Here is a 24,579-nt window from a genome sequence, read left to right on the forward strand (position 1 = left end):
GAGTTCTAGAACATTGGTCAAGATGATTAATTCTGTGCTCGATAGGATGGGTTTTTCCCCTCTTTTTTTTTCTTTTTTCCTTTCCTGCTTTTGAGAATCAGCATGGTATAGTGGTGAGAGTTAGGCTAGGATCTGGGAGACTGGGGTTCGGATCTCCACTGTGCTGAGGAAGCCTGCTGTCTGACCTTGGGCTAGCCAACCTCGCTCAGCCTGCCTCATAGGGTTCTTCTAAAGTGTTACTGACTTGAAATGGAGAACCGTGTTATTGTAAGCGGTTTCAGGTCCCCACTGGGGAAGAAAGCAGGGCTTTATCTTTATAAATAATAATAACAATAAGAGTTGGTTTTTATATGCCAACTTTCTCTACCACTTAAGGAAGAATCAAACCGGCTTGCAATCACCTTCCCTTCCCCTCCCCACAACAGACACCCTGTGAGGTAGGTGGGGCTGAAAGAGCTCTAAGAGAGCTGTGACTAGCCCAGGGTCACCCAGCTGGCTTCATGTGGAGGAGTGGGGAATGAAACCCAGTTCTCCAAATCAGAGTCCACCGCTCCAAACCACTGCTCTTAACCACTATACCACGCTGGCTCTCAGTATTCGCAATAAGTATTCTCAAGCTCTGATTTGGACACAGTTTCTCCCAGTTCCCAATGCTGGAACTGGAAACCGCTGGTTTCCTATTTGGAGGCCTCAAAACAGGCACACACAAAGATGTGAGCCTCTTGAGCTGTTTTTCTGTGCATTGGCCTGCTAGTTGGTGCTGTAATCTGGGGGGGTCGATTCTCCTAACAAATTGTTAAACAGTTTGACGGCTAGGTGGAAGTTTCTGCAGGCCGAATGTTGCCTGCGGGCCATGATTTGCCCACCTGTTCCGTAGGATATCCTATACACAGGGCATCCTTCTATTTCTATTCAATCACGGAGCTAGAGTTTGTTTCCACACAGATGTTTTTGCTCTGCCTTGGTTCTCAAACCCGAGCATTGTGTTTCAGAGCATCCACACAGCTCTGTCCACCAGTTGTCCCCTTTCCAGGGCTTCCTCTGTTTTGCTCTGATCTTTCCTGACAGATGGCGAGCCAGGCTGGTTTGCACACTGTGTGGATGGGAAGGTGTGCTTTTCCAAGCCTCCTGCACACATTGCCCCCCTTATACTTCTGTCTTCTTCTCATGGCTACTGTTTCCTCCCCCTGGGCCACCAGAAGACGTTTTTGCTGGCTTTAAAAAAATGGGAGTTGCTGTATCTCTATAGCGTTGTATAGCAGCTACTTCTTTATTTGAAAGAAGAGCTTAGGAAAAGCCATCCTGTCGCATGGGGAGAGAGGGGGTAGGAACGATGAGGGGATTACCAAAGGCAGTGCAGAGGAAACGTCAATATGGATGCTCAGTGGGCTCAGTTTGCAGTGCCCAGTGAATCCACAACAGACAGTCGTTGCTGTGTGGATGCAGCCTAGGATGGAGTAGCGGGGCTGTGTATTTCTTGGGAGGCGAACAAAAATAGGCATCAAAGACTGGTGGTGTTATTGCCAGTTTGCTTTTCACTGTGGAGTCATTAGGCATGTTATCAAGGTAGCGGCAGCAAGATATCAGCTAGTTCAGAGGCGCAGTGAGGGTGGCAAACCAGGCACAGTGACATTGCTGTAGCCCAAAGCCAAATGCAGAGTTCAGGGGTAGACTGGCTGCTTAACTTACAGGGAAATTTTCCAGTGGAAATTTCCCAGGGGCCACTCACTATAGCGGCAGTGCTGATTGGTGCCAGCTCCCCAGTTACTGTCTCCTGCACTGCTGACAGTTTGCAGGAGGAAGGAACAAGTGAGCCATTGCCTGTGGTTGACATTCCTTAGCTGAGGTACCCTGCAGCTCTAGCTTGTCGTGGCTCTGGGGCCATTTTAACTTCCCAGTCTGCCCATGGCAGAGATTTGTGATCTTGAATTCTTGCACAACCACTTTGAGCAGTAGTAGCGTGCCTGACCATTGAGAGTATATTATTTAGTAGCGAAAGATTGAACCAGTGTAGTGTAGTGGTTAAGAGCGGTGGTTTGAAATGGTGGACTCTGATCTGGAGAACTGGGTTTAATTCCCCACTCCTTCGCATGAGTGGCGGAGGCTAATCTGGTGAACTGGGTTGGTTTCCCCACTCCTCCACATGAAGCCAGCTGGGTGACCTTGGACTAGTCACACTCTCTCAGCCTCACCTATCTCGCAGGATGTCTGTTATGGGAAGGGAAGGCGATTGTAAGTTGGTTTGATTCTTAAGTGGTACAGAAAGTTGGCATATAAAAACCAACTCTTGTTGTAGTTGTTAATATTTTATTTATTTGTTTATATACCCCGCCCTTTCCCAACCAAGTGGGGCTCAGGGCGGCTTCCAACTGACAATGCATACAGAATACAATATATAATATAAGTTAAAAATATAGAGTTAAAACTATAATCACTTATTTAAGTTCGAAGATGGCATTCTAAATTTCATACCTAATATATATAATACTGATTATTCCTAATGGTGAGTTGGTTCATTAATGGTTGTAAGCAGATGACCAACAATGACCCAGGATTTGCAGGTTCTCCAAGAAGTTGAGACAGGGAAATAAATCAGGAAAAGGAAAAGGGAGCCAATGAAAGGGGGGGGGGGAAACAGGAGAAGGAAAAAGGAAGGAGGGGAAGGAAAAAAGGGAGAGGGAGGGGAGGGAGGCCCATTCTGAACTTGCCCTGATTCTATGGGTATACAGTTGAGGCTTCAAAATGCTGTGCAAGGCACTGCTGCTCTCTGCATGTTGAAGAGCAGAACATAACTTACTGAAGAATGTTTCCATGAGGGCCGAGCTACGGTGGCACTTTGTTTCCCATCTTATACAATTTATTTCATTGCTCAACGGTGAAAGTGTAATTTGCGCCTGCTCCTCCTCCTGCTGGTTTAATTATTATCGAGCTATAAATAGTCTGTTCCCATCAATGAAATATGGTGGCTGGTTCCGAAATAGGGCTGGTTTGTCTTGGGCGGGTGGGCGGGCCGGTATTTATTTTGAAAAAGAGCGCAGTTAATAAAATCCCTTTCTGGTTTGCTCCTCTGTTGCAAAGCAAGAAGGCAGCACAAGCTGCAGTTGTGACGAACTGGCATCTCCAGCACGCACAACGCAGCATTGGCCTTATTTATCCTCATAATGGCCATATGGGAGAAGAGGTGCGGGATGGAGGCTTAAGTATCCGCATGGTATTGCAGTGTTGTAGCCCCCCCTCCTCGCCTATTTTCTTTCTTTTTCTCTCTCCCTCCCTCCCTTGATAGTCTCTCTCTCTCTCTCTCTCTCTCTCTCTCTCTCTCTCTGTATGTATTATCAACTTTTTCTTGCTTTTCTTCCAAGGACTTCAGGGTGGCATGCATCATTCTCCCCTCCTGCATTTTAATCTTCCTAGTAACCCTCTGAGACACACTGAAGGCCTGCATGACGATTCCATTCATCTAATCAATGCCTTCTCTCTATTCCCTCCTGCAGGCAGATAAAATCTGTCCCTGCCCCATCTTGAACTTTCATTTTGGTGGCTCCTCCGTCATTGATTGGCCTTCCTGAAAATGTTAGGAGGGTGACAGCAGATCCAGTACCTGAGGTGTCAAACGCCTGCTCTCCCTTTTAAGAGTAGCAGTTCTCCTACAGAGGGATTTCAAAGGGAAATTAGAAAGAGAGACTGCTGAATTACAACTAATAATGAAGCTCAAGACAATATACTGGACTTAATAGAGATCTGGAGTTCCTGTCTCATTATTAATGCAGATTTCTCAGCGCCTACTACCCCTCTGCATATCATGCCTAATCCAATCTCGCCTGCTAATGTCATTTACTTGCTTTTGACATTTACATTGCCATTGTTTGTCTCATTCACTCTTCCCTCCTTAAGGATAGATGGACTCACATTCTAGCTGTACCTGAAGAATTGAGCTGTGGCTCCCGAAAGCTCATACCCTGCCAGAAATTTTGTTAGTCTTTAAGGTGCTACTGGACTCCTGCTCTTTTCTACTGCTTGCCTTTTTGTTATGGATAGCAGCCTCTGGATGCTGACAGGCTCCTTGGGAGCATGAGGGCCACTGCATGTGCTCTGGACCCGTGCCGTCATAGCTTTTTAAATTTTGCTGGGAACAGGTATTGGAGCCAGTAGTAAAAATCTTCAACTTCTCCCCAATGAGGGGGCTCTCCCAAGGTCTTTTAAGGAGGCGGTTATTAGACCTCTGCTCAAAAAACCTTCACTGGCTAGGGATGAGGCAACCAATTACATTCCGGACTCCAGTTTACCTTTTCTAGGGAAGGCGATACAGCTGGAGGTGGCAGAACAGCTCTAGGGTTTCCTGAATGACATCTCTGCCCTTGACCCATTTAAATCTGGTTCCAGGCCTGGGTTTGGTACCAAGATGGCTTTACTTGCGCTGGTGTACAATCTTTGTTTAAAGATGGGCGGGGAAGAGTCTTCCCGGATGATACAGTTGGACCTCTCAGCAGCCTTTGATAGAGTTGACCGCTCCATTATTTTTTTATATAAATTTTTATTAATTTTTATAACATAAAACAAAACAAACATATACAATAATAATAATAATTAAAAAAATTTAAAAAATACAAGAGTATATATACTAATTAGTACATTCGTGGTTACAAAATTATAAGGTTCAAAAAGATACCCCTTCGACCCTCCACCCACCTTAAAAAAGTGACCCATCACCCGACTTCCCAAGAAGTGTCTAAACAGTTTTTAAAATATCTATTAACAATAAAATATAAAAATATTAAAACTAGTTTCTATAACTCACTAATTATAGTAGTAAAATCAATTTTTGCCAGTTTATCCCAATATGTGACGGCCTTTGCCCAAGTTTTTTTAAATTCTTCCATATCTTTTCCATGTAGGAATTCCGTTAATTTGGCCATCATATACATCCATAATTATTCTCTCCAGTCTCGAATTAAAGGTTTATTCACTTGCTTCTAAACTTTAGCTATTACAATTCTTACAGCAGCAAAACTATATTGACAAATAACCCTGTCATTATTACTCATATTTTTTTGTGGAATTCCCAATAGACAAAATGCAGGTTTTCTTTTTGCTCTACCATTAATCAAATTATTAGTTTCCCTAATAACTTTTTTCCAAAAACTTTTAATTTTTTTACATATCCACCATACATGCATAAAAGTACCTCTTTCCTTTCTGCATTTCCATCATAAATCCATGTCTCCTTTTTTCATTTTAGATATCATCACAAGTGTTATATACCATCTATAAAACATTTTATATACGTTTTCTCTAATTTCATTAGTTATTGTAAATTTAAATTCTCTCTTTCATAAGTTTTCCCACATTTCCAAATCGATATTAAATCCTAACTCCTTCATCCATTTCACCATTACTGGTTTACCGGTAATTCTTTCTTGTTCTAAATTAGTTTCAATTAATAATTTATATATTCTTCCTATCAATCCTTTATTTCCCTTTATTAATATTTTCTCCAGTTTGGATTTATTTTTATTAAATCCAAGCCGATTATCTTTATTAAATATATCTTTTAATTTATAATACAAAAACCAGTCCTTAATATTAAGTTCTTCTCTACTTCTTAAAACCCATTCTCCCTCCTTACATTCAATAATTTCTCTATATACATCCATTTCTAATTTTAAATGTATCCCTCTCTTCATATAAGCTTCTACTGGATTGATCCATCCCGGGGTCTTATTTTCCAAAATCCTTCTATATTTTTTCCAAATTTGAAATAATCCAACTCTAATAATGTGAATATTGAAATCTTTATTTACCTTCTCCTTATCATACCGTAAGTATGCACGCCATCCAAAGCGTAGGTTAAAACCTTCTAATTCTAATATTTTTGTATTCTCTAACAAAATCCAGGTCTTTAACCAAGCGAAACAGGATGCCTCATAATACATTCTTAAATCTGGTAACCCTAAACCTCCTGTTTCCTTTAATTCAATTAAATTATTATATGCTATTCTGTGTCTTTCCTTACCCCATAGGAAGTTTAAAATATCTCTTTTCCAAGTGTTAAATATTTTGGCCCCTTTTATAATTGGTAGATTTTGAAATTAAAAAAGCATTTTGGGTAAAAGCATCATTGTTATTACTGAAATTCTACCCCATAATGATAGAGGTATTTTTCCCCAATTTTTCAAAACTATACTAATTTGCTGCCATATCTTAATATAGTTATTTTTAAATAAATTAAGGTTGTTTGAGGTTAACCAAATACCCAGATATTTTATTTTATGTTCAATAGAGAAGCCTGACTGTTGTGATAGTTCTTGCTGCTGCAAAAGTGTCATATTCTTAACCAATATTTTAGTTTTAGTTTTATTTATTTTGAAACCTGCAAGCTTTCCATAAACCTCAACCGTTTTGTTCCATTCTCCAATTTGACTAATAGGATTAGTTAAAAAACAAACTAAATCATCAGCGTAAGCTTTAACCTTAAAATGATTTCTCCCAAGTTGACAACCTATCATATCTGTATTATTTCTAATCTTCCTCAATATAACTTCTAACGTTAAAATAAACAATAAGGGTGAGAGAGGACAGCAATGTCTTGTGCCTTTTTGGATTTCAAATTGTGATGTCAAACTACCGTTAATCAACAGTCTAGCCATTTGATAAGTATAAATATTTCCAATAGCTGATTGAAAATTTTGTCCAAAACCCATATATTCTAATACTTTTTTCATAAATTTCCAATTTACATTATCAAACGCTTTTTCTACATCTAAAAATATCATTGCAATAGGTGTAGTAACAGATTCTGCATATTCTATAAGATCCAATACTACTGACATTTTGACTAATCAATCTACCTGGGAGAAAACCAGCCTGATCTTCGTGTGTAACCTGATTCAGTACAATTTTCAATCTATTTTCTAAAATAGCTACAAAAAGTTTATAATCATTATTCAATAATGAGATTGGTCTATAATTTTTGACATCCAATAAATCCGAGTTTGGTTTTAGTATTAATACTATATTTGCTTGTTTCCAGGTATGTGGGATGGATCCATTCTGCAAGCAATGATTCATTACTCTTAATAAATGTGGAGATCATTGTTCTATAAAAGTTTTATAATAAAATGACGTAAATCCATCTTCGCCTGGAGATTTATTTAACTTGCTTTTGCCTATAACTGTTTTTAATTCCTCCATAGTTATATTAGAATCCAATAAATCTTTATGTTCTTGTGAAATTCCATCCCAATCAAATTGGTTTAAATACACCTCTATATCCCTCTCTGAAACAACACTTTGTCTGTAAAGATTTTAATAATAATTATAACAGTTTCCATAATTTTTTGCTTATCTGTTACTGTTTTATCATCCCTCTTTATTTTTAATATAGGTAATTTCCTCTCTTTATATTTGAGTTGCCAAGCTAATAATTTACCCGGTTTATTGGCATGTTCAAAAAATTTCTGTCTATTAAACATTATTTTTTTCTCTATTTTTGAGGTTATTAAAAATTCATATTGATGTTGTAGTTTTTTTAACCTATCCATCTGTTCTTGTTTAGATAATTTATCTTGTAATTTTCTTAGCTGTCTCTCTCCCTGTTTAATTTCCTCTAAAATCTTCTTTTGCATCTCCCTCTCTCTAAACCATCTTGAATTTTGTTGTATTAATAATCCTCTAACTACTGCTTTACCGGCGTCCTATACTGTTTCACCCGAGATTCCTTTATCTGCATTTTCAGAAAAATAATTCTGTATATCTATTTTTAGCTTATCTACTATTTTCTTGTTTTTCAATAAATATTCATTTATAGACCAAGGTTTATTTCTCTTATCCCCCATATTAATTTTAATCAAAATCGCATTATGATCAGATAATACCTTGGGTAAAATTTCAGGACTTTCAGACAAACCTGTAATACCTTGGAAAACCAAAACATATCTATTCTTGAATGAGAGAAATGTCTAGATGAATAAAAAGTATATCCCTTTTTGTTACCATTTACCAGTCTCCATATATCAAACATTTCCCACTGTTCTGTAAGATGATTGAAAATACCTGGTAATTTACCCTCACATTCACCCTTTTTCTTCTTTGCTGATCTGTCCAACCTTGGGTCCATTACTCCATTAAAATCTCCCATCCAGATCATTTTTTCTTTAGCATTTTCAGCTAATATCGATGCCAAATTATTATAAAACATTTTTTGATTAGTATTAGGTGCATAGATACCAACTAACAAAAAGTTTTGGAAACCACTTACAATTTCTACCAACAGGATCCTCCCATCATTGTCTTTATATAAAATCTTAGGTTCTAGTGTTAAAGGGATATACATAGCTATACCATTTGTTTTTTTCTTTTCATTGCATGATGTAAATAATTTACCCAGACTTGTTTGCTCCAGCCTTATAATATCCTTTGTTAAAATATGAGTTTCCTGTAAACAGAAAACATTAGCTTTTGACTTTTGTAGGTGATAAAATATTTTCTTCCTCTTATTAGGAGAATTCAAACCGTTAACATTCCATGACAATATTTGTAACATTTTTGCGTTCAATCAAACCCCATACTTAAACTTTTTTCCAATTCTAATCTCACCCCACCCCCTCTTACTCCTTTTAGTTTCCCCTATAAATAGTTCAGCCATCTTCTGATTGAGAGTCCTCCTCTGACGATCCTCTGTAATCTTAAACCTTTTTGCTTTAAAGAGAAAAGAAATTCCTTGCGGGAATTCCCATCTGTGTTGAATTCCATTAAATCTCAGTCGTTCCACAATCTCTGCAAAGTCCTTTCTTTTCCTCAGTAGTCTTCCGGGAATCTCCTTCATTAGCCTCACCGGAGTACCTTCTATTGTAAGTGGATTCAAATAGTGCTTATTGAGAATGAGGTCCCGATGACTTCTGGAAAAAAGTTTAACCAGACAATCCCTTGGAACTTTGTTTTTTGTTGCCTAGGCAGAGTTGACTCTATAGGCTGTTATAATCATTCCTTCCACAATTGCTTCATCTTCCTGAAGAAAATCAGCCAATAGCAATTTCAAATAATTTTTTAAGTCCTTCCCCTCCAGTTTTCTTTGAGGCCACGTATGTGAATCCAGTTCTCCTTTATTTTTAATTCTAACATTGCTGTATGGTCATCACGTTTTTCTTCTCTCTCTAGACTTGCCTCCATTGACAGTTCCAAAACATCAGCTCTTTTTCTGGTTTCCTTGTTATCCTTTGAATGTTTCTGAAGTTTTGCCTCTAACTTGTCCTGTCTCACTGTCAAAGATGAAATAGAGTCTTTCAGAGCAGAAATGGCAGCTGTATTTTGTCCAACAACCACTGTATTTTGATTCAGGCCTTGCTTTACTAATTCCACCTCCTGTTTTACTGCTTCCACTTTTTGTTTCACTGATGTCACCTCCTGAAGTGTTTTAGTCAACAGTTCATATAGAGAATTTAAGGTAACATCAGGTTTTTTTGCCATCTTTGCAGCTATAGATGTCGCTGTTTGCACTGGTGAAGTGGCTGGTGAAACTGTTGTGCTGGTGACAGAGGCTCTTCTATGGAGTAATGAAGTTTGCTGAATATGAAGCTGTTTAGGCTCTTTAATAAGTCCTCTAGGATGCTTTTCTGTATCTTTCTTTTCTTTCTCTTTGTCTTTGTCTTTATCTCCCATCCCCAAAAAGGTTAGGATGGCTGTATTTGTAATCCAGAAGAGGGAAAAAAAGGGGGGGTGATGCTTGTTGTTTAAATCATCAGTTTAAAAATCACAATTACCACTGGAACTTTACTTGATTCAAAATCCAAAGCTGGGAGAGTACATTAACACATCTGTTTCTTCAGTCAGCTATCATTTGCCAGCTTTTAAACTCCCTCAAGTCTTTAATTCGATTTGTTTTAACAGTTAGCTTGGCTGGCAGGACTGAATTTCAAGTGCGCCACAGCTGGCAAAAAGCCAAGTTTCGGTTTGGATCTGTCAGTGAGTTTTAGATCCAGTCCAGAGTACTTTTTATCTTTCCCAATTACTGTTAGACACCTCAGTGAAGCTGATTTTTAATATCTCATAGAATGTAAAAAAAAAAACTTGTTTTGTAGAGATCCAGGTCTCCCCGCCGCTTTCCCCGGCTCCTTGGACTTTAATGGCACCCGCTCTTCGGCTCACCCATCCAAGCGTTCGTCGCCGCTTCTGAGGCAACGAGCGCTCCTAGGACAGGGAGCTCACCGGCGCCTCAGTCAGCATCCCCTCTTCTTCAAGGGGTGCCGCTTGCCAGGTGTTAGGGGGGGCGGATTCCCTGCCCTCCGGCCGCTTCAAGCCCGGAGCGCGATTGTTCGCGCTGCCGCGGCGTTCCCCCCGGATCCGGAAGCCGACCGCTCCATTCTTATCCCATTAACACATGAAGCTGCCTTATACTGAATCAGACCCTTGGTTCATCAAAGTCAGTATTGTCTACTCAGACTGGCAGCGGCTCTCCAGGGTCTCAGGCAGGGGTCTTTCACGTCACCTACTTGCCTAGTCCCTTTAATCCTTTAGTCCCAAATCCTCGTCTGTGTAGCTATGCCAGTGTTTCTCAAGCTGTGCTTCCATACCCAAAAGTGGGTTGTGAAGTCTGTGAAAGCGGCCCTGGACTTCGTCCGTAGGAGAGGCAGTTTTAGTGGCAGCACATATTGACAGAGATGAAAGTTGGTAAAGGCTGGATGAAGGCAACAAACTCTTGAGTGAAACTGGTTTTGGCTCTGGGTTCTCCCAAATTGGAAGGCATGCAGCAGAGAATGGTTTTCACTCCCACAGGTTGTCCAGATATTAGTGACTAGTAGCTAGAATTCTTTATCTGGTGAAGGTCAGTTTTTTCATCCCATCCCATCTCTCCCCCTCCCCCAATAAATCTTTTTGCCAAGTTCTTTTTTTCCTCTTCCACAGAAATGGCAGGATATCATTAAAGAAGTCAAGTTCCTGCAACGAATTCAACATCCCAACAGTATAGAATACAAAGGCTGCTATTTGCGGGAGCATACAGCATGGGTAAGAATATACTGTGTATGTTATGAGTTGTATAGAAATAAAAGTTTGTCCGCTGGTTGGCAGCATTTAATGGATGTGTTTCAACGCCTGAGTTTTATCTTCTCAAGATTGTCACTTGGTTGATCCCTTGAGCACCCTGATCTCCATTAAGTCGTTTGAAATTCTTGTAGCATCTCCACATTAGCAAAGTAATTTTTATCCAGTCTTCTTGGCTTGTCAGTGTTTAGAACGTGGATATTAAAAGAATTTCTGTGTACTTGCTTTTTTATTGTGACACAGTTTAATAACAAAATTCTGCTGCTTCCCTTGATAGTTGCTCAAAGTTTTAGCAAACTTCCCATTAGTGAGCGTATCTGTTGAAAATAAAATGCATTATCAATGCTTTGATGTTTGAGCAAGAGCTACTTATGAAAAGGAATGGTAACTGAAATAGTATAATTGTTCTTTGGGTTTGTCATTTTCTAGATGATTTATGCAACATAGTTTTGTTTTGATTTAGGCCACTGTTAAAAACAGAATTCTCAATAAAAATTAAAAAAACCCAAAACATATGAAACTAGAAGGGTCATATGCTCCTTTTCATTACTTTCCCAAGTGACTGTACTTCATGTGTCCTGCATCTGGAATGCTGACCTTATGGGACTTGAGTGTATTCATTCTCATGTATCCCTTCAAAGCTTGCTCAAGCCGAAGCAATAAACACCCTTCTCAGTGTCTTTTGGTTGTATGTCAGGGCTGCAGGCTTTCACTGGCTTACTTAAAAGTAAAATCCATTTAAATCAGTGGACCTCCATAGGCAGGGGTTGGATTGAATAGCAAATGATTTAGCCTTCTGGATGATTGACTAAATCCCGCGTGACTTTCATATTATTCCTGGCCCTCTTAAGCTAGAAGACATCAATTTTAACTTTCTTCTGCCCTAATTTGATGGTGTGTCCTAGCATTACCCCCTGCCTGAGTGATGCAAGATTTATTGATTTCTCTGGAATTTTAAGACACGGGTATTGGAAATGCATTCTGTTGGTTTCAGGAGAAAAGTGCAAAGTCCTGATTGTAGGACTGTGCCCCCTTCTGAGAGTAAAATGGCCAGGTGATGCGAGAAATTCTGGAAACATGTCAACTAGTAGCATAAGGTTCCAGCCCCAATGTAGTATGATTCATATTGCAGAAGGGGCCATGCTTTCCATGTGGAAAACACTGTGTTCAACCTTCAGGATGTCCATTTAAAAATAATATTAGATAACATGGTCCTGGGAGTGGCTTTTGGCTTGGTATGCTCAATGGGGAGGGTCATGGCAAGGCACGACTGAACAGTCGAAGTGCAAGATTTAGAAATCCACATAGTTTTATTTGGATATTTTCAAGGTTTGACAGTGGTGTTTGTCAAATTGTCAGGTGGGCAAGCCCATGATGCCCTGCCTACTAGCTAATTCATTAAACCAGTAGATCATAGCTATAGAATCATTCCAAGCAGTTTTTGACAGCTGTCAGCTGGCCATTAATACCCCCATAAGGGGCAAGATAGTCTAGCGAGCGTCTCCAGATTTTTTAAAAATGAGATTAATTATCTAGACCCATTTCAAAATCTGGTTTCCAGATTTTATAACTATGAAACATTTTTGGTGGCCCTACCTTATGGTCATCAACCACAGTATTTTCCAGTATGGTGATTTGAAACAGTTTTGGGGGTTCGACATTACAGTGGTTCCATTCCTGTCTAGCAGATTGCTGGTAATGCTGGCAGCCAGCTGTTTGACTCTGTAGCTCTTGTGTTATGATGTTCTGTCTGGTCTCCCATACTGTTTAACATCTACAGAAAACTATTTCAAGTCGTCATCTGGAGGTTGAGCGAAGTGTTTACCAGTATGAATTTGTCATCCAACAGCTGACTTGGATGAGGTGGTAGATGTTTGGAATGGATGCTTGAAGGCAGTAATGGGCTGGATTAAGGCCAGTAAACCAAAGTGCAATCCACATAAGGCTGAGGCATGGTTGGTCAACTAGGGTTCTAATCTGGGTTGTGCTCTCTTCAAAACCAGATTCACAACCTGTGGGTACCATTACACCTGGGCCAACAGAGAGGTTTGTTCTCATCTGTGGTGCATTGCACCTTAACTCTAGTTGATTTACTGGCTGTGGCCTTTCCTTTTTTTGACTGGCCATGTTATCCACGACCTGATTACGTTCAGGCTAAAACTATTACAAGGCTCTCTGTTTTTTTACTACTGATTGGAACCCACAGTGAGCTTTGGCCACTGCAGCCACAGCAAGGCTGCCAACTGGAGCAGATTACTCTTGAGAGCCTCCTGCCACTTCTGAAAGAACTTTGCCGGCTGTCTGTTCATTCCCAGACACACTTCCAAATGCTGGGATGTGCCCTAATCTCAGCCCGTTTGGGGCTTTGAAAATTACCTGAAAGTCTGCTTTAACTGCCGTACGAAATTGCCTGGCTACTAAGGTTTTCATCAGAGGCGTTCTCTGTGTGCCCTAACCTTCCACAGTAAGGTGGGTGAATGCAAGAGACTAACAGGGCTTTCAGTGACAGCATCCCATCTGTGGAATGCCCCTCCCCGTCTCTGTTCACCTAGCACCTTCTCTGTTGAGTTTTAGGTGCCAGGTGAAGATGTTTTATTTTCCTGGACATTTGGAGAGAGGTAAGTTTAAAAAAAAAATTCATCCTGACTGTTTTGCCACTTGTTTATAATAATCTACTGATTGTGTTGTGAGTTTTCAGAAGTTTTTGCCACTTCTTCATAATATTCTACTGATTGTGTTGTGAGTTTTCAGAAGTTCTATGATGTACAGTCTCAGAAACCTTGCATTAAAATGTTGTCTTGGAATTATCATCACCTCTCGTCCCATGCATCTCTGAATGCTGGTGCCTAGAATACTGGCTAAAGAGCTTTCCTTTGTGAAGCTACGCAGCATAGGCCAACATAGCCCTTTCAGGAAACTTAACAGCTGAGACAGGCTGCATGTGCCTGCCATTTGGTGCAGAAGCAGTATGGGTGGATTGTGAAGGCTCGATTCCTGGCCTGATGTGAGATCCTGGGCAGTTCCTTGATGCAGCTTGAGGACTTTGAGGTAGATGGTGTGGCATTCATTCTCCATTCTAAGGGTGTGTGTCATACTGCCTAACTGTATTATCCTCTAACACCTTGTTCTCCCCTCTTCCCTGTTTAGCTTGTTATGGAATACTGTTTAGGATCAGCATCAGATTTATTAGAAGGTAAGGTCTTCTGATACTTGACTGACTGCATGCACGCGTGTGAGAGAAGCCCACAAATTCCTCTGTAGTATATCCCAGTAGAACCAAATGTCTATAGTTCAATGTATGTACCTACTTCTGCATTAGTAGAAAAGACAAGAGTCCAGCAGCACCTTAAAGACTAACAACATTTCTGGTAGGGTATGAGCTTTCGTGAATCACAGCTCACTTCTTCAGAGTCACTGCGAGTCACGGAAGCTCATACCCTGCTAGAAATGTTGTTAGTCTTTAAGGTGCTGCTGGACTCTTACTCTTTTCTACTGCTACAGACAGACTAACATGGCTACCTGCCATGATCTATGTCTGCATTATTTTCTGTCGTTGGTGGCTTCCCTAGCCAGGCAGCAAGTCTGCCTTTGACTTGATGGTTTGGTAGCCCCTGTCTTGCGGCACTCAGGAAGGAAGGCACGTATCCACAGGGTCATCTGTGTGAGGCGAAAGGCCCTCTGCCCACGTAACTGTGGTCAAATGCTTGTCTTTAAAAGCACCGACTTCTTGCCAGTTTAAGATGAGCTCCCATCAGCCTGCCTCCGTAGCAGGTAGCTTGGGGGCACATGCAGGGAGTGGTAGGGGAGGAGAGGTTATGTTTTTGGAGCCGCTAGCTTTGTTTTGTGACAACACTGACGGGCATTCAGAAAAGCTCAGGACAGGGGCGGGGATGTGCTTATCAGATTTGGGTGTTGAGTCTAGATTTGTAAAGTGCAGCTGTAAAGTTAGGTGGGTGTATACCAAGCCTTGCACCAACTCTTAGTTTTTCTGGTCGGCCTGATGGAAGACCACTTGGGCTTGAGGCTGGTTGCTCTGTCCATAGCCTTGGGCTGTCCTGAGCCTTCCCCTTCCACCACGGGTTTCATCATCTGTGTTTGAGATCATGTTGCACCCTGTTGGTATGTTAACTGCATTTCTCTTTTTTTAAGTTCATAAAAAGCCTTTGCAAGAGGTGGAAATAGCTGCCATTACCCACGGTGCTCTCCAAGGATTAGCATATCTGCATTCCCACAACATGATCCATAGGTAAGTGAGGAAGAAGAGTTAGTTTTCATACCTCGCTTTTCTCTGCCTTTAAGGAGTCTCAAAGTGGCTTGCAATTGCCTTCCCTTCCTCTCCCCACAACAGGCACCTTGTGAGATAGGTGGGGCTGAGAGATTTCAGAGAGAACTGTGACTGGCCCAAGGTCACCCAGCAGGCTTCACGTGGAGGAGTGGGGAAACAGATTAGAGTCCGCCGCTCATGTGGAGGAGAGGGGAATCAAACCCGGTTCTCCAGATTAGAGTCCACTGGTCATAACCACTACACCACGCTGGCTGTCAAGGCCCCCACTCCTACCCCCCCCCCCAAAAAAAATTACCTCTCTGTTGAGGAGTCAGCAGTGGCGAACTGGCTTAATAATTCTCATTCAGGTCGTTCAGGGTATCCCCCCCCCCTTTTACGTCAAGCAAATAAAACTGTGCCATTTCATGTTTAGAACCTTTAGGGACTGGCTTGTGGGGCATTTACCAGCAAGGGCACTGCCTGGAAAAAAGTCAGGCAAGCAGGGTAACAAAAAGACTTTTTAAATTCTAATTTCCATCTTGGCTGGCCTCCCCGCCCCCTTTCCCATCCTGCTTTTCTTTAGTGTATTATTGTTTAGATGGGATACTCTTAATCCCTATCCTTTCTTTATTGAATTGCTTGTTTTTACTTTACTCCTTCCTTTTGGTAGCACCGCTACTGTGATTGGTTTAAGGGTGCCCCTTGAATTTTTTAACAGATGTTAGAGAATTTTAATTGAAAATTGTTATGTTTTAACCGTGAACATGTTGTGAGTGGCCCCGAGCCCAGCCTGGCCATGGAGGGGCAGGATATAAACCGAATAATAATAATAATAATAATCCCTTCTTAAGCAAATGCATGAAGGATGCAAGGGCCGCAGTTAAGGCTAATTCAAGTGTAAACTCTACTAGAACATCTCCACATCAAAAGTGGATTTCCTAAAAAAAACCAAAAAAAAACCCTGAGTCATCATCAGTCTGACTAACAGCCTGATGTTTGGGTTGCTGGGAAGAGCCCCCATTGTATCAACAGGAGCTCACCGCGTCCTCTGTGGCCATCTCCTTATTGCTTTATATCTTCATATCCCCAGATTAAATAGGCCCTCCTGTTTTGTGCTTCCAGCAGTTCTCCAGAGTGGGGTGGATTGGACTTCTGGTCATTATACAGGGGAAAGACTGTGACTAGCAAAGCAGTCCCCCCACCCACCCCTGCATAGCACTGCTAGGCCCCCTTTTCACCCACATCTACCTGTTCTGGACTTTGCAAAGGGTAGATGCTTTATTGGTTCAGCTCTGGCTTTATTGTGCTGGTGCAGTGGTGCCCCTTGCGATACTTCTTCCATGCAGCTGCACTTGCATCTAAATCCATTGGGGCCATTCAGCAAGTGGGCTTCAGGGTGTGACACTGACACTCTCGTATTCCTCAGAGATATCAAGGCAGGAAACATCCTACTGACGGAGCCAGGCCAGGTGAAGCTAGCTGACTTTGGATCTGCTTCCATAGCCTCTCCTGCCAATTCATTTGTGGGGACGCCATATTGGTAAGGAAATGCCTTCAGCATTAGTTATTACTTGAAGCGACGTGTGTGTGTGTGTGTGGGGGAATTGCATTATGTTGACTTGAAAACACTTAATATGTGTTGGGGAGAATTTTGGTACCAACCATTTAAATGGTCCTCAACCTTCTGGACCCTTCAGCACTGTTGGGGCATTTTGGGAAGGCCAGAGGAGGGGAAAGAGGGAAGCAAAGGTGGGCAAGTAAGAAGAGGGTGATCAGTTTCTTTCCCTCACTGACCCAGTGCAGTCCCTCTTCTTACTTTTTTATCCTGAAGTCACTTGGGAAGATGGTGTGGGCAGGTGGGATAGCCGGAAGAGGCCCCTCTTTCCCCAGGGATCCTCAACCTTGCTCTAGCACCCACAGTGTTGTGAATTTACTTCCCGCTAAAGTCCTCTGTGCAAGCACCGGGTCATTACTGACCCATGGGGAGACATCACATCCTGACGTTTACTAGGTGGACTTTGTTTACGGGGTGATTTGGCATTGCCTTCCCCAGTCATCTACACTTTACCCCCAGCAACTGTGAATTCATTTTACCGACCTCGGAAGGATGGAAGGCAGAGTCAACCTTGAGCCAGCTACTTGAAACTGACTTCTATCAAGATCAAACTCAGGTTGCGAGCAGAGCTTTGACTGCAGTACTGCAGCTTGCCACTCTGCGCCACGGGGCTCTACCACGTGGCATTTTTACGATATCACACCTAGGCGTAGATGCTAAATTAGTTTTTTCCTCACTCTGGTAGCTGAAGCTACTCTTTAGGCAGTCATGAATGGCACTAAAATGATGCAAGGGTTATGATGAGTAACTTAATGAAACATTTTATCTTCTGTGTTCCAGGATGGCCCCAGAAGTGATTTTAGCCATGGATGAAGGGCAGTATGATGGTAAAGTGGACGTATGGTCTCTTGGAATAACGTGTATTGAATTAGGTAAGCTGCGTCCCACACCCTGTTGGAGCTGTGACCCCCCCAGCAGGTTCCTTGACAGGTGTTTGTTCCATATCACAGTCAGAAGTGTATTTTGAGAGACAAAGTGGTTGTACTTTTCTTTAGGTTGCATGTTCATTGCATGCTTCCAAACACTTTGGAATCTCCTTCTTGTTCTGGTGCATTGCTTTTGTTCAGCACACAGGAAAGAATATTCAGTATTACCTCGCTACTTGAAATTGGCTACTTAAATCCTCATAAATCCTGCATACACTCTTTGCTGTACCTACCTTCATTCTCTTGTCTGTCCTAGGGTGTTCTGCTTTTTAGCAAGTGATACAAGTGTCTCATAATGGTTTGTGTGTGTAAAGTGCCATCAAGTCGCAGCCGACGTATGACGACCCCGTAGGGTTTCCAAGGGAAGAGACTTACAGAGGTGGTTTGCCGTTGCCTGCCTCTGCATAGCAACCCTGGTATTCCTTGGACGTCTCCCAATAGTTACTAACCAGGGCCGATCCTGCTTAGCTTCTGAAATCTGATGAGATCAGGCTAGCCTAGGCCATCCAGGTCAGGGCTCGTAATGGTTTACCATGCAGTAATCCTTCATGCCTTAACCTCTGGGATTTGCTCTACCTTGGGGAACATAGCGTGTTTTCCTCTTTCCTCCCACATCTCACCAAGTCAAATTTAATGGAAAAGTTGAGACTCTTCTGTATCATACAGTAGTGACTTATAATCCTGATTAACCAGAGCAGGATTGAATGTTGTTGATTTCGCAGCCCTTCATCTGAAAGAAAAGGCTTGGTTCATTGTAACTAGTCAGAGCACCCTTGAGCATGCCAGTGGGATTTTCTGTGTGCAATTCTCATTGCCCCCATTTCAAGAAGGACTCTGTGGGGTTGAAAGGATACAGAAAAAACAACAACCAAAGTAATCAAGGATGATGAGGTGCGGCAAGGAAATCAACAAACATTTTAAGTTTTTTGGGGGAGGGAGAATACTACTAGGGTGGGGTGGATCTGTTAGAGGTTTGTAATATTTATTAATGATGTAGAGGGATCGTGGGAGAGCAATTTTTCTCCCTCAAAATATCAGAGTCTGAAATCATGAATTGAGGCAATTCAGTGGTAGATTCTGGACAGAGGAAAGAATTAAATTGTGGAGTCTGTTGCCACAAGCGGTAGTGATGGCCACTAGTTTAGACAACATTGAGAGGGGGGTTTGGATTAGACCAGGTGCAAGCCCAGGTGTCCCAAATCTGCAGCGCCTGCCTTTGAAGATGTCAAAGTCTGCCAACGAACAAAGGGGAAGGGAGCGAGGAGACTGGTTCTTGACCAGCCAGCTGCAGCTCAGTTGGCACCCCAATCCCTTGGGTAGAGATGCAGTCAAAATATTTGTGGTCAGTCAGTACGTGTGGCTCTAATTAATGGCATTTAGCCATGGTACCTAGAGACTGTCACTGGACTGAGATGGGCTACTTCTGAATTCTAGGTGCGGGGGGCATAGAAGATGGAATACCTGTACTCCCATCATACCCTACTTGTGACCTTTCCATGGCAGCAGAGTGTTAGATACAGGAGGCTGAACTAAATATGCCCTGTGGCTAGTAAGGGCCCCCTCTAAGCACCCGAAATGGTCAAACTCCATAAATCATTGTGTAATGTAGCTGGTGCCCTGACCTGGATGGCCCAGGCTGGCCTAATCTCATCAGATCTCAAAAGCTAAGCAGGGTCGGCCCTACTTATACTTGGATGGGAGACCAACGAGGAATTCCAGGGTTGCTGTGCAGAGGAAGGCAATGGCAAGCCACCTGTGAACATCTTTTGCCTTGAAAACCCTACTGGGTTGCTGTAGGTTGGCTGTAACTTGATGGCACTTTACACACACAATGTAGCTGGCAGGTACTTGCATAAGCAGGTTTCTTTGGGGTGGGGGTTTAAAAGCAAAGGCTGCATTTAGGTTAGGGGAAGCTGCAAGGGAGCATTGGTGGACTCTGCTTGGGAGGCTCAGCAGTCAGATGAAGCTGCTTTATACTAAATGAGATCATTGGCCCATCAGGGTTAGTATTGTCTACTCAGCCTGGCAGCAGCTCTCCAGTCTCAGGTAGAGGTCTTTCAAATCACATGCCATCCAGTGGTTTTTTTTAAATATATACTAGAGATGCAGGGGATTAAACTTAGAACCTTCAGCATACCAAACACCTTCTGGGTGTTGGTAGCCAGATATTCAGATCTCTGCGTTTTTTATCTGTTCTGGTCATATGGATGCTGGTCAGCCCTGTTTGAGGGGCTCTATAAAAGAGCAGGGATGAGCTGCCTGGGAAATTATGGGGTGGTTTCCCTACATTAAGCCAATAATTTCTTTTTCTACACAGCGGAAAGGAAGCCTCCTTTGTTTAACATGAATGCAATGAGTGCCTTATATCACATAGCGCAGAATGAATCCCCTACACTCCAGTCCAATGAATGGTGAGTGAACAACTGGGACGAGAAACGTCATAACACATTGGTTGAAAATTCCAGGTTTTGTCAGTCAGGGTCTGGACATGTCAGGTTCGGATTAAGAAAAGGGCACGCTGAAAAGATTTTGAAGTGGGTGCTGTAGTGCCTTTTTGAAATTTTCTTGTGTGTGTCTCAGAGAGAGAGAGAACATGCAGTGCTATCCTGTCAAGTTAACGTGCCAAGGGCCTAGTGCCCGCAGTGGGTGTTGGTGCCCTGGTCCCACCTCTGCTACGTTTTCTCACGATTCTCCATGTAACTCTGAAAAAAAAGCATCCATTGCATTTCTGACAAGGGGCCTAGGTAATTTAATGTCCTGTCTTCTCCACCTTTAGGTCTGATTATTTTCGAAACTTTGTAGATTCTTGCCTCCAGAAAATTCCCCAGGACAGACCTACGTCAGAGGAACTCTTGAAGGTGAGTTTTATTTTTCTGATTCCCCCTCCACCATTATCACTAAACTTCCAAGTGATGGTTTAGATACCTGTAAAATCCCAGCATTCAAACCTTCCTTGCCTGCCCCTTTTGTTGTGAAGGGATTCCAGACCTGTGTACCTTCAGCCTTGTAAATAAGCTGTATCTTCCTCCTCCCCCCTCTTCCTAGCAGCGTTCTTCTATCCCTCACTTCCTCCAAGGTGCTCAGGGCAGGCTACCTGGTACTTCCCCCCACATCATCCTTGTTGAGGTAGTTTAGACCGAGAGTATGAGTGACTGGGCCAAAGTCACTCACCGAGTTTCATGATCGAGTGAGGATTTGAATCTGGGTCATTCCCCCACCCCAATCCTAGCCTGACATTAACCACTATACCACCAACCACAACTGGGTATCAACATGCTGGGCCCTTCATTCTTATATCCTCTGTCCTAGTGTTTGCCATTGAATTCCAATAATCGTCTCTTGGTGCCTAGCCTTTGCCGGGGGCAAGCTCTTTCACCCTCTAGTTAAGAAAATATCTATCTATCACTTTATTCTTTGCCAGTATATAACTTGCCTACCCTAGTGGGTGTTTATATTCGATGCCAGTTTCTCACTCTAGGTCAGTGATGGCGAACCTTTTAGAGACCGAGTTCCCATACTGCAACCCAAAACCCACTTATTTATCGCCAAGTGCCAATACGGCAATTTAACCTGAATACTGAGGTTTTAGTTTAGAAAAAACAACTCATACATTCACATATTTTGCGTTAAAAGAAAAACACAATAACAGAGCTTTCAATGATACAAACCTTTTTATTGAAAGGTAAAAGTTTGCATTTGGCATGCATCTCTCCAGGACTCGACCTCTGCTCAGCCACTGGACATTATTGTACATAAGTAAACAATTAAACTGTGCCTGAACCTCCTCAAGAAGTGCTTGAAACTGTCGACAATTCAGAGCACGAGCCATGATGTAATTCACCATTTTTGTGACATCTTTAAGGACATCGTCAAATTTTTTGAACAATTAATGTGATTTTTACTGTTGTGTGCATGCTGATAATTTGTCTACCCTTGGCTCATACTTTGTAAGTTTGAGAGCAACACATGCAGCACTGAGGTCATCTGTTAGCCTGTTTCTGGTGTCAGATTTGATATAATTCAAAGCTGAAAACAGCTGCTCACAAGCATAAGATGATCCAAACAAAGTAAGGAAAGCAATCCCAAGTACTTTCATTGACTTAAAATTATTTGGCAGAGAATTCCACACTTCAAGGATTTCATTTTCAGAACTAACTGTGCTGTCCTTTGTTATCCCTTCTATCTTCTCAAGTGTTTCACGCAGGTCATAGAATTTATTTTTCCAGATAGAGACTTCTTGAAATTCTATTAGCTCCATTTCCAGATTTTTTAAATCTAACCAGTGTAGGCAGGAAAGATCAAGTTCTTCAAATTTGGCTTTATCTGGAGAAGTAAGAAAACACAGGGTTGTCTCCATCTTACGGAACTGTAAAGATCTGTTACTAAAATTCACCTTTGCAGCTGCTACAATGCTAGAAAATTGCTTGTAGATTTCCTGATGGCTTGTAGGATTGTCTGCAAATGTTGTAGAATTTTCTAAATGCTTTTTTAGACGGGTGGGGCCCTAGACAAACTGAAGACGGGTGGGGCCCTGAAAAACAGCTGAGCTGTCCCACAGCTCAGCTGAGAGGGGTGTGTGGCAAGGTACTGGGCCACAGCCTCCCCCGTCAAAACTGAAGGGGGCGGGGCGCCTGACAAACAGCTGAGCTGCGGCCGCAGCTCAGCTGAGAGAGAGGGAGGGGCTTGCCCCGGGTGCAAGGAGAGGGAGGGCGCCAGCGCAGGCTTGGGGAGCATGGGGAGAAGGAGCACCGCCCTCAGCACCCTTACCAAGGCAACACGGCACAGCCCTAGGCAGACCCAACGGGTCCGCATGTGCCCACAGAGAGGGCTCGGCGTGCCGGCAGCAGCACGCCTGCCATAGGTTCTCCAACACGGCTCTAGGTGTTCTTCAAATCTTGCATTCCCGCAACGGAAATGCACCCTCCTGCTGAAAATGTTATTCCATTCCTGGTGTGTTTATTCCTTGACATGGGTTGCTTACAGCTTGTTCACACTGATTCTCCTTTCCATTTTCCTTGTGTCCTATAGATAGAAATTTTCATAGGTCTGACGGGAATCAGCAAATACTGATAAATAGTAAAAGTGTTCCTACTTTATACGATTCCTGTTCTCACAGTGAAGATATACATGTATTTAGTACAATCTTGCTATATGCTCAGCATATAGCAAAGAGCTTGAGGTCGCGCACCCTGGTGTGTGTTAGCTACATGTATTGTAACATGCCTCTTAATGCTCAGGATTAAACTGTTCTGAATGGAAGCTGCTGCAGAGGCAGATGAGGGCTTCAGGTATTGATAACTGCCACCTATCAGGTGACATTATTGAGCCTATGTTCTGAAACATTTCCTGTGAGGTTTATTTATTTCCCATTGTCCCTCGTTAACTTATTTTACTGCACATTCCTCCTTTTTCTGAGCATCCACACCAGCTTGGCTCTCTCTTATGAGGTGGTTGGTATCTATATAGTTAAATCATGCAATGGGCTCAGATTTCTCCTCTTTCTTGAGGACCGTTAGCGTTGATAGATGTAAGCACAAGCTGGGTGATGGTGTGTGTTCAGCCATCATGGGTACCATGATTTACTTTGGCTGGTGGATTTTGTCTCCGCTGGAAGTAAGCTGAGTTGATCTTGGAGGTTAAAGGATCTGCCAGACGCCAAGTGCGGTGGTGGTGGAAAGTGCCGTCAAGTCACAGCTGACTTATGGTGACCCCATCGGGTTTGCAAGACAAGAGACAATCGGGGTGGTTTGCCATTGCCTGCCTCTGTGTGGGCTGAGAGAGTCTGCCACTCTTAACCACTGCACCATGCTGGTCTCAAGTACTCAGTGCCAAGTACTTTTTTTTACAAATCAGTGCCTGTGAACAAAGAGGTGCCATCCAGTTTTTGGCATGGGTCCTTCTGTGGGCTATTCCCAGCCAAACATTCTCGCTCTGAGAGAAAGGCATCTTGAAGCATTGGGTTATTCCCATCCATTGCTAAGGGAGGCAGGATCTGATATTTCACTTCCTGTCTCCTTATAGTGGGAATGACCTCAGCTTCCAGTTTCCCTCCTGCCTTGCTGGGGAGAGCAACTTTGCAGCAGAGCTGCTGCTGCAGTTTTGAGAGGAACCATTAGATTTCTTCCTTCCTAATTTCTATTTCTTCTACTTATATCTCTATCCCTACTTACTTCCTTGCTACAGACTCTTCTGTATTCTCCTCTCCATCTATTCTTGAACTTGATAAAGACTTTTCCAAAAGATCATAGAGCTGTTTCCCCTTCCCCTAGTACGGGGGAGGGGGGACCTTTTTTCCGCCAAGGGCCATTTGGATCTTTATAACATCATTCGTGGGCCATACAAAATTATCAACATAAAAATTAGCCGGCCAAACCCCAAGCAGGCAGCTGCCCCAGATGATCCCCTCGGTGTGGGCAAGCAGGCAGGCATCCAACCAGTGGCGCACTCGCCCACCTGGTGGCACAGGATGGTCTGTTGCACCAGCTGGGCATAGCCGTCAAGCCACACGCTGGAGTTGGTCCTGCTCTGCATGGTTGGGGCCGGATTCTACAGCCGGCTCCTGCTACCTCCGCCTGCAGGGATGAAATGAAGACACACTGGCTAAGAACTCCCGCCCCGCGCATTCTGGCCCTGCCCCCTTTAACTCCTCCATTGTCGCCACTTCCGCCCCCCAGCCCTCTTGTAGTACAGAGGGAATACGTTTCTCCATGGCCCGGGTGGGAAAGGGTTAACACAGTTTC

General features: G+C 42.7%; 1 protein-coding gene across 1 annotated transcript in view; it reads left to right on the plus strand.

The window, feature by feature from the left end:
• Positions 1-24,579, plus strand: part of TAOK1 (TAO kinase 1) — a 59,985-nt gene that overhangs the window by 12,259 nt on the left and 23,147 nt on the right. Inside the window, exons 3-9 of the mRNA XM_056864964.1 lie at positions 10,897-10,998; positions 14,182-14,227; positions 15,184-15,280; positions 16,725-16,838; positions 17,694-17,785; positions 20,157-20,250; positions 20,616-20,697. Coding sequence (XP_056720942.1) covers positions 10,897-10,998; positions 14,182-14,227; positions 15,184-15,280; positions 16,725-16,838; positions 17,694-17,785; positions 20,157-20,250; positions 20,616-20,697 — 627 coding nt within the window. The remainder of the gene's footprint in view (positions 1-10,896; positions 10,999-14,181; positions 14,228-15,183; positions 15,281-16,724; positions 16,839-17,693; positions 17,786-20,156; positions 20,251-20,615; positions 20,698-24,579) is intronic.

Source organism: Euleptes europaea, chromosome 19 (assembly GCF_029931775.1).
Source record: "Euleptes europaea isolate rEulEur1 chromosome 19, rEulEur1.hap1, whole genome shotgun sequence".
Taxonomy (NCBI): Eukaryota; Metazoa; Chordata; class Lepidosauria; order Squamata; family Sphaerodactylidae; genus Euleptes; species Euleptes europaea.